At 39.1% G+C, this 19,579-nt stretch overlaps 1 protein-coding gene across 11 annotated transcripts in view; it reads left to right on the top strand.

The window, feature by feature from the left end:
- The first annotated feature begins 12,923 nt into the window (after window positions 1–12,923).
- lrrc7 (leucine rich repeat containing 7) overlaps window positions 12,924–19,579 on the top strand; it is a 216,830-nt gene continuing 210,174 nt past the window's right edge. For 9 of the 11 annotated variants that reach the window (XM_031900216.1, XM_031900220.1, XM_031900221.1 and 6 more), the window contains exon 1: window positions 12,924–13,604. In XM_031900216.1, coding sequence (XP_031756076.1) covers window positions 13,580–13,604 — 25 coding nt within the window. In that variant the 5' untranslated portion in view covers window positions 12,924–13,579. The remainder of the gene's footprint in view (window positions 13,605–19,579) is intronic. The other 2 variants (XM_031900217.1, NM_001079126.1) reach the window with 2 other exon arrangements.

The following is a 19,579-nucleotide window of genomic DNA, read 5'->3' as shown; positions in this document are numbered from 1 at the left end:
CCAACAGCGGCTTCCTCCAGCCTCCCCAGCAACTTCCTCCAGCCCCCCCAACAGCTACTTCCTCCAGCCCCCCCAGCAACTTCCTCGACCCCCCAACAGCTACTTCCTCCAGCCCCCCCAGCAACTTCCTCCAGCCCCACCCCCCACAACATCAGCTTCCTCCAGCCCCCCCAGCAACTTCCTCGACCCCCCCAACAGCTACTTCCTCCAGCTCCCCCCCCCAACAGGTACTTCCTCCAGCTCCCCCTCCACACCCAGGGACTCTCTCTAGCTCCCCCACAGCGACTTCGTCCAGCCCCCCGCCCACACCCAGCGACTCCCTCCAGCTCCCATGCGGCTTCCTCCAGCTCACCTTCCTCTTCTGCGTCCTCGCGATCTGTGCCTGGCCCTCCGCTGATCTGCACCTTTCGTATGGTTGCGCCCCGTGCGTATGGACGCACGGGGCGCAACCAATCAAATTTCCCACTGGCCACCAATGACAGCCAGGGCCCGGAGTTCTTTAAAGGGGGCCCGAGCTAAAAAAAAAACCTGTCACGGCCGGGCCCCCTTTAAAGCGAGGATATCGTCCGGGCCCGGCACAACAGTACCCCCTGTGCCCCCCTGATGGCGGCCCTGAGTCTAGTGTACAGCGCCTAAGAAGAAAATCACTAGATCTCCAAATGCAATGTCACCTGTAGATAGTACAATGACATGTTTACCTCTCTTCTAGCATAGACATATCAGTTGGACTTTTAGGTCTAGGAAGTAAGACCTTGAGATGGAGTGGAGTAAGAATTACGATTATTCTTATTTCAATGTATAAAGATATAATGTAATTATAAAATGAATGACAATAGAATACAGGTATAGGACCCGTTATCCAGAATGCTCGGGACCAAGAATATTCCGGATAAGGGGTCTTTCCGTAATTTGGATCTCCATACCTTAAATCTACTAAAGAATCAATAAAACATTAATTAAAGCCAATAGGATTGTTTTGCCTCCAATAAGGATTATTTATATCTTAGTTGGGACCAATTACAAGGTACTGTTTTATTATTACAGAGAAAAAGGAAATCAGTTTTAAAATTCTGAAGCATTTGATTAAAATGGAGTCTATGGGAGACAGGCATTCCGTAATTCGGAGCTTTCTGGATAACAGGTTTCCCGATAAGGGATCCCATACCTGTACTGCATATTATAATAGAGAAGATTTGTTTCATCTCATGTTCTGTGGCTACTTTTACAAGGAACTGATATAAGCATCTTTGCAAATACCTTACAGCCAGTGAAAATGCAGGGAAGCAGTGCAGCAAACAAGTTTCTTTTTCTTAGCTAAATTCTGTTTTCTGTTTGAAATGCAAATTGTTTTATATAAATATGTATAGTACTTGTCTAAAGCAGCCATGAACAAATTTGCATCTATGATACTTTTTTGACATTTTTGGCTCCTTCCTGAATGTGTCTGCTTTGATACAAAGAAAAAAAAATGTAGTTTCAAACAACTGAGATATATCAGCATTCTAAATTACTCTGTGATGGTTTTTATTGTATATGGACATATAAGCACTTATCCTTAAAGGGGTTGTTCACCTTTGAGTAAACATTTAATATGACATATTCTAAGACAATTTGCCACTGTTTTTTTTTTTATCATTTGTGGCTTTTTAATTATTTAGCTTTTTTTCAGCAACTCTCCAGTTTGGAATTACATTTGTTTTCCTGTGCCAGAGACATGCAGCTCTCTCCCCTCTCCTGCTCCCCCCTCCCTCAAAAATGCTAAGAACTCCATCCCCCCTTAGGAATGTGGATCTGAGCCAATCAACAGGAAGCTTCTTCATAGTCTTACAAACTGAGCATGTACACCAGTCTTGGTCTTGGTGCAGAGCGAGGCATTATGGGAACTTTCTTTACAGAGCTCAGTGTTTTTTTTTCCTATGAGGCTTCGGATCATCTGAACGAGAGAAATGTGGGGAGACTTAAGGGCACTATTGAGAGAACTGAAGATATGCCTGCAGCTTCAGATTAACCCTTTCCTTCTCCATTAAAAACAAAATAAGGGATGGAATACAAATGTATATACCTATATATGCTTTATATTCTGCCTAGGAAATGTGTATCTCAGACAAGTGCTAAAATCAGGATAGTTCAAATAACCCAAATCGACAGATCATCAGGTTGTAAACATTGATCTGCTTTTTAAATGCAAACATTTGATTGCTTGATATGGGTTAGAAGACCTAAAGCTAACTTTGTGCTGGTCATTACATAATTGAATACATAACTGAATACTAAGCATTCATCCAACTCTGAATATCCAAATTACGGTTTGGTTTGGTATGCGGCCAAATAAGGATTCTGTATTCATGCAATTCCAAAAATTATGGATTTGGTGCATCCCTAATATCCAGCCAATGTTGTTTCCAGAGGCAATAGCAAATGCATTCTAATCTCCCTCTGCAAGATAACAACAAGTTGATATATTGCTGTTAGTGCTCGATCTTAATTCAGAATTTTGTTGCATGTGTAAATAAGTGTGGGGTGCACAAATGTATTTTATGTATCTATCTATATGTCTGTCTGTCTGTCTCCTATCTATCTGTTTATCTATCTGTCTGTCTGTATCTATCTATCTGTATCTATCTATCTATCTATCTATCTATCTATCTATCTATCTTTCTGTATGTCTGTATCTATCTCTATCTATCTTTCTGTCTGTCTGTCTGTCTATCTACCTTGAACATGGTTGCATTAAAAAGCTTTAATTTAAAATAATAACCATATACTCCTCAGTCAGTACACAAGGCAGTCTCTTTTGTTGGTCAGCATTGCTAAAAATTGCTCAATTAGCACCATCAATTACACTAAAGATAGCCAATATCTTGGATCACAGAATTACTGGCTTTGCACTAAATTAGCTTGGGATAATGGCATGCAAACATCATTATAAATGTAGCTGTCTCTGAAACATACTTAGAGATAAGTGCTCCTTATCTAACATTTTTCCTGCATGCCTGTAGCTGAACAGAAATGCAAAATAAATGTTTAAAAGTCAGAAAAATGTTACTTAACCACCTTGGTGGCCGGGTTATTACCTGCACCTAAATAAAACAGGGAAAGGTGTTATTCAATAAGTATTAGTAATAAGTGATGCTGTTTGTGCAAAACATTGCTTACACATCATCTTTACAAACTCAAAAATGAATATACACAAATAAAACTTCCTCTGATGTGCTAAATAGACTCTAAATATACTCTATAAGTATATAATAAAACCATCACTCTGCATATCCTCACTATCTACAATCTTCATTCTGCTTTTTTCTTAATCTTCCCAATGCAATATGAATGGAACTGAATACTGAATCTTAGGACTAAGTAATTACTCATTTTAAAATGATGAATGATTAACTATAAATATGATGTGTTAAAGTATTTCTTCTATTGTCCATGTCCCTCTAATACTTAAAAAAATAATATCTTTAAAAATTTTGAGTATACAGAATAGATTAGCAAAAAGAATGATGGCCACATTTGTAAAGCTTTCCATATTTTCTAGTGCCCTTATACCCCCTGCTGCTGCTGGAACATCTATTACTAACTTTCTTTTACACCTACACCCATGTACTGAACTATATGCATTGTGCCATTGGAACTTTACACTACTACAGATGGCAAGGTCTTAATGAATTGATTTTTCGTTCACAATAATGCAAAGATCAGTTCCTTTCTATGACCTTTTCCTAGCATGACCTTCCAGACTCCTACCTCCCCTTGTTTAGTCACCCTTCTTCTAAACATATTCTTCCTCTACATATCCACTGCATTTTTCTGTCTTAAACTTAGTGCTCTTGAGATTGTTATGTTATTGGAAAAAAGTAGAATTTGGGGATCACCAATCACGTTTGTGGCCTATGTTGTACTCGCAGACATCATCACACAAACTGCTGTGTGAGCATTGGGAGGCGTGTTTATTACCCCCCATATATACTACATTTCTGAAAAACATTAATTAGTTAAAATATACCCTTTCCAATCTTGCCAATTTTTGCAACTTTTTGAAATTAAATTTGTACAAATCTTTTTTCCCCAGTGCCATTTTATGAAAAAACTGCACCAGCCTGGATTGAAAACCCTAAGATAACACTGCGCCACCATTTTACTTACCTTTTCCCAGGAGTCGCTAGCTTGCACTAGCATCACTAAACACAAGCATGGGTAATGGAGTAAAATAGCGGTGCAGCTCCAAAAAGGAGCACAAGCATGGAAAAAAACTTATTGGCTGTGGGATGCTTAACATTTTGGCACCTCCAGTGACATAAGGGGTCATTTACTTCCCTCTGAGATGCAAGTGCAGGAGAGCAAAGGGGCACAATTTTGCTAAATTAGAAATGCAAATTGTCTTGTCTCATGTGACTAACTTGATCCTAGTTAATGTTAATTTAAAGATAAACTACCCCTTTAACAACATGAGCTTGAGTATCAATCCTTAGTATCAGGGGGCAACCATATAGCATTTACTGCCTGCCATAGGACCCGTGCACCTGCCACTTTACATTTCTCCCCTTACCATTCTTGGATAGAGCACTCTATTCAATGGGCTAGCCTCAGGTCTCTACACTCCAAGCAGAGTGCAGGGGCTGGCAGCAATTCTACAAGAGACAAATGCAGTGTGCAAAGTGCAAAAAATGGCCAATTGCTCATCATTATATGTCATGTTTTCTTTAATCATGTACAATGAATTACAATATTCTATTCTAAATATAAATGTGCATATAAAGTGCATAAAAAGGACCTAACTAATAAAACAGAGAATAGAAGCCTCATAAACCAGCAGTATACAGTGTTTTTCTGTGTATGTATCAACCCTGTGCTTTATGTTACATTTATAAAGAAAAAGGAGCAGGATACAATTTGGTGTATAAGCATCTGCCTTTTTAATCCTTGGTTTAAAAGCTAATCTAATCCTACAGTACCAATACAGTTTGTTCATAATTGTGGCACACTGGAAATGTATAATATTACTGAAAGTTATTTATGTAGCATTTAGATTTACCTCACAAATGGTCAGAGAATTTGCCATCCTCCAAGGACTTAAAGTTCACAGAATTTGACATTTTATGCAGTTTGGCCTTATAGTATGGTGGCATATGCTACAGTCATTTACAAACTATTACCTGCGAAATGATGAAAAAAGGGTGCATGTGAAAAAATAAATGGAAACAAGAATGGCATGCAACATAAATTTTGTATGAGCTCTGGACTCTTCTTGCTTATTAATCTTGTATGTGGTTATGAATCTTGCACACACATTCATATTTTGTAAGATTCTGTTCCAGTTTCTGTTCTACCATTCAATTACCTGTTAGTGAATACAGGTTCATTTTAGAGCTTCCCGTGATCAATCACATAAACAGCTGTTGTCCTGTTTTTATGGAGATGCACAAAGAAATACATGTCTGTGAGGGGAAATTTACAGAAAATATGTTTCTCTGTGTGTGCGTAAGGTGTATAGTAAATATTGAGGGATACTATTAATAAAAATATCAAGAACATACAGGTTACAGGTTAAGCCATTATTGTTATGTGGTACAATGAAATGCTTTGGTTTCTTGGTTGTACATCAGCTTTACACTATGTAAATTCGTATTGTGGACCTGTCATACTGACAGAGCACCCACAGTTTTTCTGCTGGCTGAATGACGCAGACAAGAGGAGAAGTGGAGAGCCTGTCAGTGGTTTTCTTGCACAAATATCAGCTAACCCTATCTCTTTATAATAAAAATTAACAGCATTGTGGTTTACCTAGGTATAAATGGTGAATACACTTGAATTTTGTGGCCCCAAATACACTGTACCTCTTTTATACCATGATACTTTCTAAATGTTTTATGTTGCCATGCCCAATGCCTTTCTCTTTCCTTTATTCACTAGGCAGCCATTGTATGTGAATTGCCTCTCCGTAGTCTCTGGTACCACTTGGAGCAAATCTTTATGCTATCGGGTCAGTCCAGGAATCAGATATTTTATCAATTAAGTTGTGAAAAATTCATCCAGTGGCAAGCTTAAGGATTTATTGCAGAGTTCACAGTGCTTTAATTTAACAGAGGTGTATTTAATAAAGTACATACTTATAGGCATCCATCCTTGGCTCTCTATAAAGGTACACTTTATGCCCATTAGGTTGTACACACCTCAAAACAACCTTGCCCATGAGCAAACTGTGGTAGTTATGACAAAATAGGTCAACCGAGAACATCTAAGGAAATATAATGGATTCTGTCTTTAATAATGATGGAGATGAGGAGGAGTAACATTCCCTCATGAACCTCAAGAAAGAATTTACAGGTGGAAAATTGTGCTATATTGTGTTAAAATTCCCCAGAATTGTTGTTACATTCCCCCAAATGTGCTACATTCCCCAGAAGGCCCCCAAAACTGTGGCCCATTAGGTACAAATGGAAAATATATGGTAAATATAAAATTGCTGCCTTTCTATTTTGCTCATGCTTCTGTTTCTCTCCTATTTCTCTTATCTTCTCTCTCTTTATAGAAGATGCCAGGGAGTTTTTGGACATGCTGTGGACCAACAAAACAAACAAAAATAGTCAAGTGGAAAGGGGCATACATCCACAGGTACTTACATAGTTCAGTGAAAGGTGTATTTATCAATTAAGAAGGAAGCATTTAAGGGAAATCAGGGTTGTGTATGTTTCTAGCACAGTACTTAGTTTTGGTTCCCCCAGCAGCAAGGCTTGTGGTTCAACAAAAGTTGAGGGCTGCAGTTCTACACACAAAGCAAAAGTGAACAGTTCTATGCAAGATAAGGCAAGAAATGTTATTTTCTATGTTTTTTAAAACTGACACTGACATATTTTTGTTCTGTGCTGTGAAGTAAGTAAATAGTTGTCAAGAAGGGTACCCTTTTGTCAGGATTGTATTGTTAACAGAGAGAATAATGGCTCCATAGATTCATAGAAATGGTCAAGCTGAATATGACCCAGGCCCAGGCAAGAAATGAGGAATAAAAACCCTATAGTTAAATGAGAAATGTAGTGAGAATGAAGCAAGGTGCCTCAGAACGACTGTTAGCAACACAGCAGCAGAGGCAGAGGACAGCCAGAGCCTGTGACGTCAGTCTGTGTGGGCAGCTTAGTGCGGAGGCGAGAGGGGCTGCTCAAGCTTAAAGCTAGCAAGCAAATATGTTGAATCTGACTACTGTGCCATGAAAAAGTCTGGGATCCTGACAGACTCTTTCCTTACTTCTTGTTGGTTTGGTTTCACAGGGTGTATGCACAAGCCAAGCTGCTGGGTCCTAAATCAGTAAATCAGTAGAGTTTTGGTTTAATGTGGTGCTTTACATGTCTGCAAATTTCTGCCAATTTCGGACAAGAATACAATAGCAGTGCAAACCACTGTTGGACAGAGCATTTAATAGAACTTTTTACTTTAGTGGCTTCAAATAGCATTAATATGAGTAAATGCCTAATATATAATAGGTGCAGAGCTTTATCTCACTTAGTGGGGCTATCTTTAGCTATTTCTACCTGAAGAAATATCTACCCTGAAGATAGGTTCCTATTAATACACAGGGTGCATCCACCCTTCCTATGACTTGCCTCTGTGCAAGGGGTTCTGGATCACAAACAGGGACCTTTGTCGGCACTCCCCCTGCCTGACCGTTCCTCTACTCCTCCTCTATGTTCATACTCTATTATTGCATTCAGGCTTGACCACACACCCTAATAATGTTGGAACCCATTGATGTAAAATAAAAATATGTCACATGGTATATTTGACCAGTGGTCTGGAATCTCAGCTGTAGAAAATATACTGCTTTGCGACTGATATAGGATATTGAAATTAATGACACATCCCTATGCAAGCACTATAACCTTTCAAAATGTTAAGAATTGATGTTCTAAAATCACACTAATAACACTAAGCACCTTAAGGCAGTTAGACATCCACTCTCTGTCCCTTACCTGTTCCCTAACTTGCAAGTCATTCAGATTTCCAAGTAATGGAGTGGGAGAGGATGCAGGCTGTAGTGGGGCCCCTTGTTGTATTTAAATTTTTCAAACGTTACATGTAGATATGATGCCGCCCAAGTGACTTCCCGTAGTTATTAGCTATTACTGTTTCCAAGTCACTTACAAATCATTCTCAGATACTAAAACTTCTTATGGGCATCCCCTTACATAAAAGCAAATGTGAGCAGGAAAAAAAAGTGATAGCAAGCAGTTGTCATTCTAAAGCTAAAGGGCATTTTGTTTAATCTTTAAAAACTCAAGTTAAAATGAACTTACATATTTGAAACAAAAGATAATCAAGACTTGAAGAAAAATCTTGAAAGGTTTAATTATGATAGAGTTTTTTTGTGGTGCGAAAAGCAAATCTTGAAAAGTTGTGGCAAAAAAACATGATTTTTGTCCCATGATCATGACTTTTTGCCACAATTTCCAGCTTCCTGTAACAGTTGCAGAAAAAAATGTAAGAAATAAAAAAAATATGAAAAACCACAAAATTAAAAATATGAAGACTAACTGCAAATACTGCTCTGTTCATGATACTAAAAGTTAATTGTCAGGTGAACAACCCATTTAAATGGGAGCTGTCATAGCTATTAAAAGGGATCTAAACCCCCCAAATATTACTTGATGCAAAAGAGTGATCCTTTAAAGACTTTTGCAAGAGTCTAGGGGGTCAGTAACCCTAACTACATATATACAGTGTGCAAAGTCCAATTAGGACACAATTTGCGTTGTTTTTTCCAACAGTTGCAGCATACATTTTCAGAATTGGTATTGTGTTATTTTCAGTCTGCAGTATCTATAATAGCTTCAGGGATTCCCTACTTTAACAGATGCACTTGCTTGTGATTTGGAACAGGAGGTAGGACAGATGCACTTGTGCCAAGCACAACTATAGGGTAAAGTGTAAGGAGCATCTTTACATGCAAGTACCTCAGTATATTAGTAATCACACTCTCTTATTCATAAAGTGCCAATAATTTATCACCATAAAACAGGGATTTTCATCAGAAGATGCCTTCAAAGATTGAAACATTGGTGTTATGGTGATATTGATCATTGCCATCCCTTATAGCAGTATTGTCCAACATTTCCATGTAGTGGGACAATTTTACAGTATCCTGAGGATTAAGAGCCAGATTATAATAAAATAATGATGCCATACAAAGAGGGCAATTATCTTTGAGGGCCACATCTGGCCAATTTCCTCCATCTGGAAAGCTTGTCTAAATGACTTGCATCAATAGCCTCACCTGACTTGTGTCAAGTGTGTCAGACTTTATTACTTAGTATGACACCTTTTCAACGCAAATACATTGTGTGCATATATATTTATATATCTATGTGCTCTCACCAAGCCAGTGCTATGTCTCATGTACATACAGTCATATCATGTATTGGAGATGGTTTGCTCACAGTACACCTTTTTGGGTGGACTAACCATTTTATGCCTGCATCTTAAGAGGCTTTGTAAGCAAATTCCAGATAAACCAGTAGCACAGTCCTTTTTCTGAACTGCTGCTTATAATTCTCAAACAAAATGTACCAGAAGACAGCTCACTTACAGCAATACTCAAATTTCCACAATATATTTTGTGCTTCTACATCACTTTTAATCAGCTGGCTACATTATTTCAAGAGTCAGACCAACACTGCAAAGAATAAAAGGGGAAAGCCAAATAATGCTTTCAGTAAAACTTACATCTAAAAGTGAAAATATTTAATTGTTGCTTAGAATGACATTTTGTGTTATGCAGAAATAAAACATATATTTAACCCATTAATTCAGAAGTCATACCATTATATTAAATATTTATGGAATCAATACATTAATATTTAAGTATATTGTTTTTTTAAAGTCTCTATTGTTAAACAATGTAATCAAATAAACAATCAGTTCATTTGATTACATTGTTTTTACAATAGAGACTTTAAAAAAACAATATACTTAAATATTAATGTATTGGTTCCATAAATACTTAATATAAAAGCAGACAGACAAAGGTGCAAAAGAAATATCAGATGAAAAATGTTAAATGTTTGGGAAGTCACAGTAACATGAAAAGAAAGAAACTACTCAAGTCAGTTGGCATGATTCCATCCAGTGTGCTGCAAACACGGCAAGTTAAGTTATAAGTCAATACGTCTGACATTCGATCCTCCCACACAGATTCAAGTTGCAGAAAGTAAAAGGCAAAACTGTCCCCTATGGCTAGCCATTCTGGCTAATGTTTGGCCAACGACACAATCCTCTGACATGACAAAGGGCCCCTTTTGTGATAACCATCTTAAAAATTCAGGTTTAAAATAAAAATGTTATAAGAGAATGCTCTGATGCCCGCATAAGACTCTGAATAAGAAACAAACCTATTGTTCACCTCGACTGTTTACCAGTGGGGCAGGAGTTACTATTATATACATGTATACACCAGAAGATGGTTGATCAATGCGCATTCCAACACATATTCAGTATTCCTGTCTGAGCACATCAGAGTATACTCAATACATTTTGGCAGGGGGGTGGGCAATAATCAATTGGTGGTCATATAAATGCCACCATACCCATATTAAGTTTAAGATGGCATTGCTATTTTCTGCCAAGTGAATATGACCTCAGATAGTAAAGCAAACTCTATGAAAGCAAATAAGAAAGGGATTGGATACCCCTACAATCAAAGTAAATGGTTCTCAAGTGGCTGTTTTAACTTTGTAATGAACAATTAGAGAACCACTATACAATATGCTTTAACCCTTTGTTCTAATATACTCTACCACTACCTGACTATCACATTATGGGCCTTAACAAATAAATCAGTATTTTCACACAGACATACAACAAAACCAGTCATGCAGTAACTATATGATTGTTTGCAATTATGTATTACTTGGTCAGGGAATTGGTGAAGGCCATTAAAGCTTTGCTTAACAGGTTCTCTTCTCTTTGGGTGGATGCTAATAGATACAAACAGATTGTGCACTGGACTATGTTATAGGAACCATATGAGCATTATTGTTAATGAATGGCTTCTGAAAAATTCCATTGCATTAATAAATTAAACTATTAGAAATATATGCAAACATACACAAAGGCATTTACTTGTGCGTACAAAGAAAGGGAGTAGTAAAAGGGCATGTTCTTTGAATTTCCTCTTTACAAGTAAATTCATATGAAGTTATTTTATGCCAATATTTTTATGGCATAATCCAGTCATTTGGTTGGCAAGTAAATTCTACACAGTAGCAGCACACTCCAGGGGAATGCAAGGACTGTAACTGTTAGTGTTTAAAACCAGTCAATCTTAATTAGCACATCTTTTAATACACAGTCCGAGGTCTGACATGTTTCCTTACATCACGAACACTTCACGAATACTTGTTGAATGTGTTTCCCTAAGCTACGGACTCAGGGCAGGGGCACCCAGGTCAGTGAATTTGTCCAGTGGACGAGGAACCCTTTTTCTAGCCGAGAGATAGTGAGTGCACCTGAACCATGGGATTTATCCAGTGAACAGTTGTATGAATGCATTTTATTGCTGGACTGGTGCTTACTTTCATTTTAATGACCTAACTCCCTATAAGTGCTGTTATTGAGGACATTTCTGGCAAGTAAATTCTGGAATTAAAAAGATGGCTTTAAAAAATGATGAGGGACAGTTGCCATTTGTTTCCAGAGCATTTGCAAATGCTGATTTGAATATGCAGAAAAAAATTTACTCTGACAAGTAATATATTGCTTGATAAATATGCTGTTTTATGTGGCAAGGCTTGGCAATCAGACAAAGATGTGTGGTGTATTTTATCTCTGTTTTTTACAGTTTGATAAACTGCCCCCCATATGTTCTCTGATTTTAATACTACTGTACCAACTCACAGACCATACCTTGTGCACTCTGAAGAACTGTTTTAAACTGTAAATATATGTTGGGCTGCTACTGGATGGTTTAAGGGAGACATATAGCATAATTTGAAACCCAAAGGCATGGATTGGCAATCTGTGGGTTCTGCCAAATGCCAGAGGTACTGTTGTAAGATGCCCCAGACAGACAATTTATAGGGCTGAGGGGGGGGGGGCTATTTGGGCCTTTGTGTACTTGAAATGTCAGGGCCTATTTTAAATCCCAGTCCAGACCTGGAAACCACCTATAATAAATTATATATGGTGCTGGTTTCACAATGGGTTAAAATGATCATTATCTATGTATTGTTGGAGCTCCCTATAGACCATCTCTGGTTCCATTGAGGAATGGGCATGCCAAAACAGTACCTGCCAGAAGCACAGTAGGATGGCAATAGCCAATCACAGCCCAGCAGTCACACAAGCAATGACAGGCCTACAGTGCAGTGTGCTGAGTGCCACCGGCTCCCCTGCACAGCCTGGGAAAGGAGACAGCAGGAAGTGGCACAGATAGGTGGGGCTCAGTGGCATAACTATATAGGAAGCAGATCCTGCAGTCACAGGGGGGGCCAGTGAGGTCCTAATTAATTTAGAGGAGTATAATGCACTGGCACAATCTTGTTTTCACACACTATCTCCTTTAACATCTATTTAAGCAATAGATTCTCCAACTGAGGGTCTGTTCCTCTTGATCCCCGTGTGCAGCATTGGCAGGCTAAGGGTAAATTTGAGTAAGCTTTGGGGTGAATGCTGTCTTACATGTTCTTTGAACTGTGGCTAAATTGTCGGCATACTAATAATACATTCAACATATGTTATAGTCCTAAAAGAGGACTTGAGCAAAAGAACAGCCCTGACTGCCGGCGTACGTCCCTCACTCAGCCCAGGAGAGCATGTCAGCACCTAGGACAGCAGCTCCCCATTGCCTTCATGTTTTAGGAACCTGCGGCCCCGCCTGCGCCTGCGCATAATGAAGCCACGCCCACAAGGCTTTCCCGACACTGACGCTTTGCTGGGCAGACTAAAGCGACTAGCGCACTCTGTTCTGCCCGAGCTCTGTGAGTTGTGCCGCTTCCATGGGCTTTTAATGAGCACTGGTCTTCCCGCTGCAGCAAACACAGGTAGAGAGGCGGGGCCAGGTTCTTGCTTGTAGTCTGACAGTTCGGGGCTATAGCTTTGGTTTGTTGCACCTTCCTGCGCACTGGAACTGATTTCCTAGTCGCTGGTCTATGCTGCGAGTAGTAGGGCTGGGAGCTGGATCCCAGGGTGCGATACTTGAGTGATGCACCTGTATGGAGGTAGGGAAGGATGAGCCGAGACGCTTCGGATTCCCATCTGTGCTGCTCCCTGCAGATCGTTCGAGGCAGACATGGACTAGAGGCTACACGGGGTCTGGCAATCACGTGTGCGATCTAACTAACGCGCTGGCAAATTGGCCCTGATCTCTGTCACTGGGATGGATTGGTGATATGCCTTTGAGTGGACTTTGTGTGAGCCCTTACGTGCACACTTCTGCTCTTGCCAGCCTTATGGGGGGCATCCCATGCTCGCACCTGAAGGGCATCTTTTAGGCACCATGAGCTGCTGCCGCCGCTGCCATTGATTCAGTTCCTTCCCGTCCCGCACCCCGGAGACCCTAGGAATAGCGCCCGCAAAGCTTCGCTGGAGCCTAATGGGCAATTTATCGTCCCTCCAATGTGAGTATTGTGCGCTCTCCCAGCCAAGTTTCCCTGCCTGACAGGACTATCAGCCCGGCGCTGGGGGCTACTGGCTGGAACCCCCATTCCAATGCAGGAGGGTTCCCATGTCATGTAGAGGGGTGCAATCAGCTGGAGTGCAAAGGAATATTCTGCAGGTTTTTCACATGTCTGTGTGTTATTCATGATGAATATGTGCATATTACTGCTGGGTATGCTGTAGTTATGATCATTCAAATATGGTGCTGCTGGAAATAGCAATACATCTGACAGCAGGGTACCTGCTGCCTAGCTACAGTTAAGGTAAGCTGGAAAGTGACATTATTCACCCCCCTCCCCTCCTCCATAAATGAAAGGTGGCAAAATGCCATATGGCAACAGTCCTAATTTGCACTTCATAGAACACAAAAGCAATGGAGAAAGCATCAAATATAACACTGGTGTATGTGAATTGTAATTTTGTAACTATTAACACGTCTGGTCCGCAGATAATTTTATGGGTAAATACTGTTCTGTGATTTGAAGCTATATATGTAGCTTCCCATTGTTTCAGGAGGAATAAGAAGAGCTGTGATTACTGCATGCATTTGGGAAAGGTGAGGAATGCCCAGGCTGCACCCTTCCAGCTGTTGCTTGATTGCATTTCCCAGCATTCTCAGGCATCTTTTGACTACCTGGGTGTGCTGGGAAATGCAGTTTTGATGGAGGGTCACAGGTTGGGTATCACTGCCATATAGTAATGTTGGAGTGTGCTTATAGTAACCTTTCTGGCTAGAGCTTAGGATAGTGGAGAGGTCAGAACATGGAGAACTGATGTGTGCTGCTTTGTGACCTTTTGACTATGCGTGTAGTGACTGACACATTCCCATGCCAACTGATCATTATGCATATAAATAGATAAACTTTTTTAGATTGCAGTATTCTTAATAATGGTCTGGGCTTTAACTGTATATAGCCCTGCTCAACTGGCTCTTGTAAATTCTTGTAACCTACTTCAGAGATTTAGGCAAAAAGGCTTGGTTTTCTCTTTCTTTGTTACATGCTTAGGTTGGGCTTTAGTGCAGTATGCTTGTATCAGTAAATCTGAAGGAGATTCTGTCTGGTTCCCATGCCTTTGACAGTTGACTGATGGTAACTGGTATATAGCTAATAAGGAGCTACCACGGGAATGCGTTTTCTATTTAAAGAACCTGTATAGTGAGCACCAAATGAAAGCTCATTTCTCTCACTCTGCCCCCTCCTTACCATCCTTTGCTTCTGTGGTAGAAAGACGTGCTTCTTCCCAAATCCCATTGGGCCTGTGTTTCTATATATGGAATACGGATTTAGGCAATCAATGCGCATGCAGAGCCTAAGTGATCAATCCTGCACTCCACATGCTGCAGTCACCCACATTTTCATGTCTTACTATACAATATATAAAAACTGCATGGGGATTTATGGAACCGTGCCCACCTCTTCACTGCTTAAACACATTTTGTAGAAGAATTAAATTGAAATGATATATTAAAAAGGTATTTATGACAATATATGGAGGAAAAAAATCTTAGAAATAACATTTTGCATTTTACCATGTGACCCACAAACAGAAGACATTATATGAGAAACCAAATTTGTATTGTATTTAGCATATATTCAGGCATGTGAAAAAAGGGTAATAATTCAATATTTTATTTGAACATTAGCACATGGCATGCTCTTTATATAATCAGTATGTTTGCTAATGTCCTGACTGGTAGATTTGGCTCATTGTGTACAAATGGAGAAACAGTCTAAATATCTCCTGCATAATATCCTTTCTAACTAGTAGCTTTTTTTAAATGGTATTAAGACTACTGTGTAACAGGTTGCCCTCTGTCGATATTTACTTATAAAATGTCTTATTGTGTGTGCGTGTTGTATAGTTGCTGAATGATTGGATAAGGAACACTCTAGGCACTTACTGTAGTTATTGATTACTGTATTTACTGTATCTTTACTTTGCAGCTCCACTTTCAAACCATTGGAATCATTCTAGAGAACCCATTAACATTTTAGTCCTTTATGGAAAGTTTGATTACATCAGCTTCAAAGTCGTGCAAAATAATATCCATAACAGTGTACCCGTGGGTATAGCCAAAGTGACCCTGAGCCACATGGACAGAAATACAGAGTGTGTATGTCCTACTGCAAGAATGAGGTCTTACTGCTGACTTTCTGCAGTGCTTTAGCCTAAAAGGTGAATGGTGGAGAATTTGAATGACAAATATGTTCAAAATTCTGCGCCTTATTAACAATACAGTACCAATTATGTGTTTGTATATAATCATATGTGTATCATTATGTATGTCATTTAACAAAGATTGTGTCATCACTTAGCTAAAAACACCCCAACCTTAAACTAGTTAAATCAATGTGATATATGTCTATGTAATCTCTGGTGCTCTTTAACAATCTAATTAATTTAATACCAGTGAGACATTTGGGACTAAGGGGCTGACTCATGAGCATAGGTACTAAATTGCAGTTGCCAGCAGCCAACAATCAGAGTCTACAACAACTTAGAAAATACAAGTAAAGTCCTGACTGGTTGCTATAGGCAACAGCACTTGTGCAAGTTGGCAACTATGTTTAAGTGAGCCATCCAATCTTTGATTCACGGTATTGCTGTGGAGCTAAATGTACTGTATAAAGTTTGCCCAAGGCTTGTCACCTGTAGCAAACAACCAGTAGGTAGTGTTACTGATCATCTGTTTAAAAGTAGGCATCTTATTCACCTTATTGGTTGCTATGGGTGACTAGCCATGGGCAGACTTTGTGCCTTTTATTAAAATGCCCCAATTGTATCTGTATCTTGAGGCTCTTGTATGTTTGTTATCATTTCTGGAGGCATCATTTCTGACTGCAAGGGCAGTTTAGTTAGCTTAAATTTCCCTGCAGTCAGTTGCTGGTAAATATCCATTAATTAAAGGTGTTAGTGTTAACATTTCATAAAAGTTGTGCTTAGTGCTGCTGCCTGCCTCCTGTGTGGCACTGGGTGCTGCTGCATCTAATGACACAGGGGAATTCTGGAATCACCCCCACTTACAAACGAGGCAGTAACTCCAGGATTCCCTCGCTGCTCTATGTCTATAGGCACAGCACAGATGCAACAAAGCAATTGGGCACACATGTTGCTTCAGTTATTGTCTTTAAATCACATGACTTATTAACAGCCTCACTTGGCTAATTAATTAGTAGTAGAGATTAATGTAAAGGAAAGTAATGATTGTCATAGTCAGTGATCCCCAACCAGTGGCTCGTGAGCAACATGCTGCTCAGCAACCCCTTGGATGTTGCTCCCAGTGTCCCCAAAGGAAATGTTTTTTGCTTGAATAAAAACAAGATGTTCTACCAAAAAAAAGTCTTCTATAAGCTGATAATGGGCAAAGAGAATCACAGCCCTTATTTGGCACCCCCATAATTTTTTATGTTGTTTGTGTTGCCCCAAGCCTTTTTACATTTGACTGTGGCTCATGAGTAAGAAAGGTTGGGGATCCCTGGTCATGGTGATGGTACATGTCTAATGTATGTCTAAAAATAAAAAATGATAAGGAAGACACACACTTTTATTTAAAATAAAAAACAAAAAAAAAACACATTTATTAAAGCAGTTCATTTGATTTACTAATAAACTCTCTGTCTAGGTTCTGTTTTACTTTCTTCCAAAAGTAACTACATGGATAAGAAATGAAAATATTTTCCCTTTATATGTTAAATAAAAATGGTAAATAGGCCAGAGCAAATTGCCCAGTGCAAAGTTAAAAGCTGATTGGATGCTATAGGTACAGGATTGAGATGGAGTTTACCTACCGGTATGTATGTATATAAGCCTGTAAGCAATTTACCAGATTACTCTAAATAGGTGCCATTGTTAGGCAAATGGCCTGGGCACAAAAGACCATTTGTATGTTGACCCAAAAAAGGTATTTCCTGTGTTCTAGTGCTCCAGTTCAGCTAATTGTTGTGGCCACACTCTTAGACCAGAGGTCTCAACAATCGCACCCCTACCGGCTGAATTAACTTTATATATGTAATCAATCTATATTAGGAAAACTCAGTGCTTTTCAAAGCATGTATGTTTGCTTCTCTAATAGAATCTGTTGGTGCTTTCCATGGTATTAGGTGTTTTGTAGAAGCAACATGGATTTTGAACAGAAAGAAAAAGTAGCTGCCCATACAGAGTTGGGTTATGGCTGTGCCATGCATGTACTTTATGGTGTCAATATGGATATATACTAAGTACTGTGGTGTGTGCCCCCAATGTTTTTTTTTGAAAATCATACATTATGTGATGGAATTTTTTTAGTAGGAGCCAGCAGACCCACAGCAGTCCACCAACCACAAGCAAATCTTCAACTAGCACACATCTAAGGCTAATGTCAGACGAGGCATAGGACGGATATTTTCGGCAAGCAGAAAATTCCACCCTACACCTCCTACATGTGCCTGCACCCAAATGAATGAGATACGCCCGGGTGCAGGCACATGTAGACTTTGCATTATCTCGTGTTTTCATGCGTATATCGGCTACATGTGCCTGCACCCGAGCGTATCTCATTCATTCTCAGTGCAGGCACATGTAGGAGGTGTAGGGTGGAATTTTCTGCTTGCCAAAAGTATCCGTCCTACGCCTCATCTGACATTAGCCTTAGTGTTCCTAAAAACTCTTGCTTACTACATGAGATTCAGACTTGTGTTAAATAGCCTTATTGGCTCAAAATGTTGCTTCTGTGTGATGCTCTAAAGCTACAACAAAGGCATTTTAAATACCTCTGTGCTGTCTTTATATACCACTTGAAAATAAGCAGCACTCTTTGTGCAGAATTTGTGTTCTTTTCTTGAATCATTGAATAAAAAATGCAAAAAATAAAATAAAAAGTAGGGATCTATTATCCAGAAACCCATAATCCAGAAAGAATCAAAATACCAGGGTACTATTTGCCATACTGTCCTATGTTATTAACACAAAATCTTTAATTTTCACTGATACACTTTCTTTTTGTAAAACTTTTGTTTGCCATAGCATTCTATCAATGTTAGTTTTTAGGCAGTTGACCAGTTACCTGCTGATTGGTTGCTATGGGTGACTATGGGTAGCAAACTTTGCGCCTTTTATTACATAACCCCCTAAATCTTGTGGTTGTTGTTAATTAAGCAGGTTCTTCTTATTGTTTCAAATGTTTTCTAGTTTTAATGTATATTGTTCCACATTACGGCATGACCCCTTATCTGGAAAACCCTAAATTAATCTATACCTTCATTGTATAAGAAGTGAGATGGCAACAGTAGAAACCTGTGCTATAAATGAATGTAGTTCACAGAGGAAAGTAAAGGTACATTTATCATTCTGACAAAGATTTCACAAAGGAAAAGTATGTGATAGAACCTCCAGGCAGGGTACAGGGGTTGTAACCAAGGCCTTGGAACCAGAGGGGTACTTTCATCTTAAAAGGAAAGATTCAAAAGACAAAAATATATGATAAAAGGGATATGGGTATAGGGAGGGCATAAGGGATAGAAAAGGGCCCTGTTTTGGGCGCTGAGCAAAAATGACTTCAGGGCTTTCTGTTACATCACTAGAAAAAAACCTCACTGGACAAGTTTAAACAAAAACAACATAACAGTAGAATAGTAGATAAGGCAAAAAAAATTAAAAAAGTGAACACATTACATTTATTATGTAAATCTAGATTTGGGGGGCATTTTAATTGCCTGTTAATGATTTTTAAAACAATAATGTGGCCTAACTGACAGGGTAAAGCAAAATAGGGTATAATTTGTTTTTAACATTGAAATGGTTTAGAGCAATAGTAAAATGTATTTAGACTGCTGGACCCAGATCACTGACATGACCCAAGAGCAAAAATAAGTAAATCAATTACGTATACTGCTTCAGTGCTTAGAGTTATCACTGCACATGACAGGGTTAAAATGGTATTACACATGTAACTGGG

The sequence above is a fragment of the Xenopus tropicalis genome, chromosome 4 (genome assembly GCF_000004195.4).
Source record: "Xenopus tropicalis strain Nigerian chromosome 4, UCB_Xtro_10.0, whole genome shotgun sequence".
NCBI classification, from domain to species: Eukaryota; Metazoa; Chordata; class Amphibia; order Anura; family Pipidae; genus Xenopus; species Xenopus tropicalis.
The sequence above is the reverse complement of the archived record's forward strand: the minus strand, read 5'-3'. Positions and strand labels throughout refer to the sequence as shown.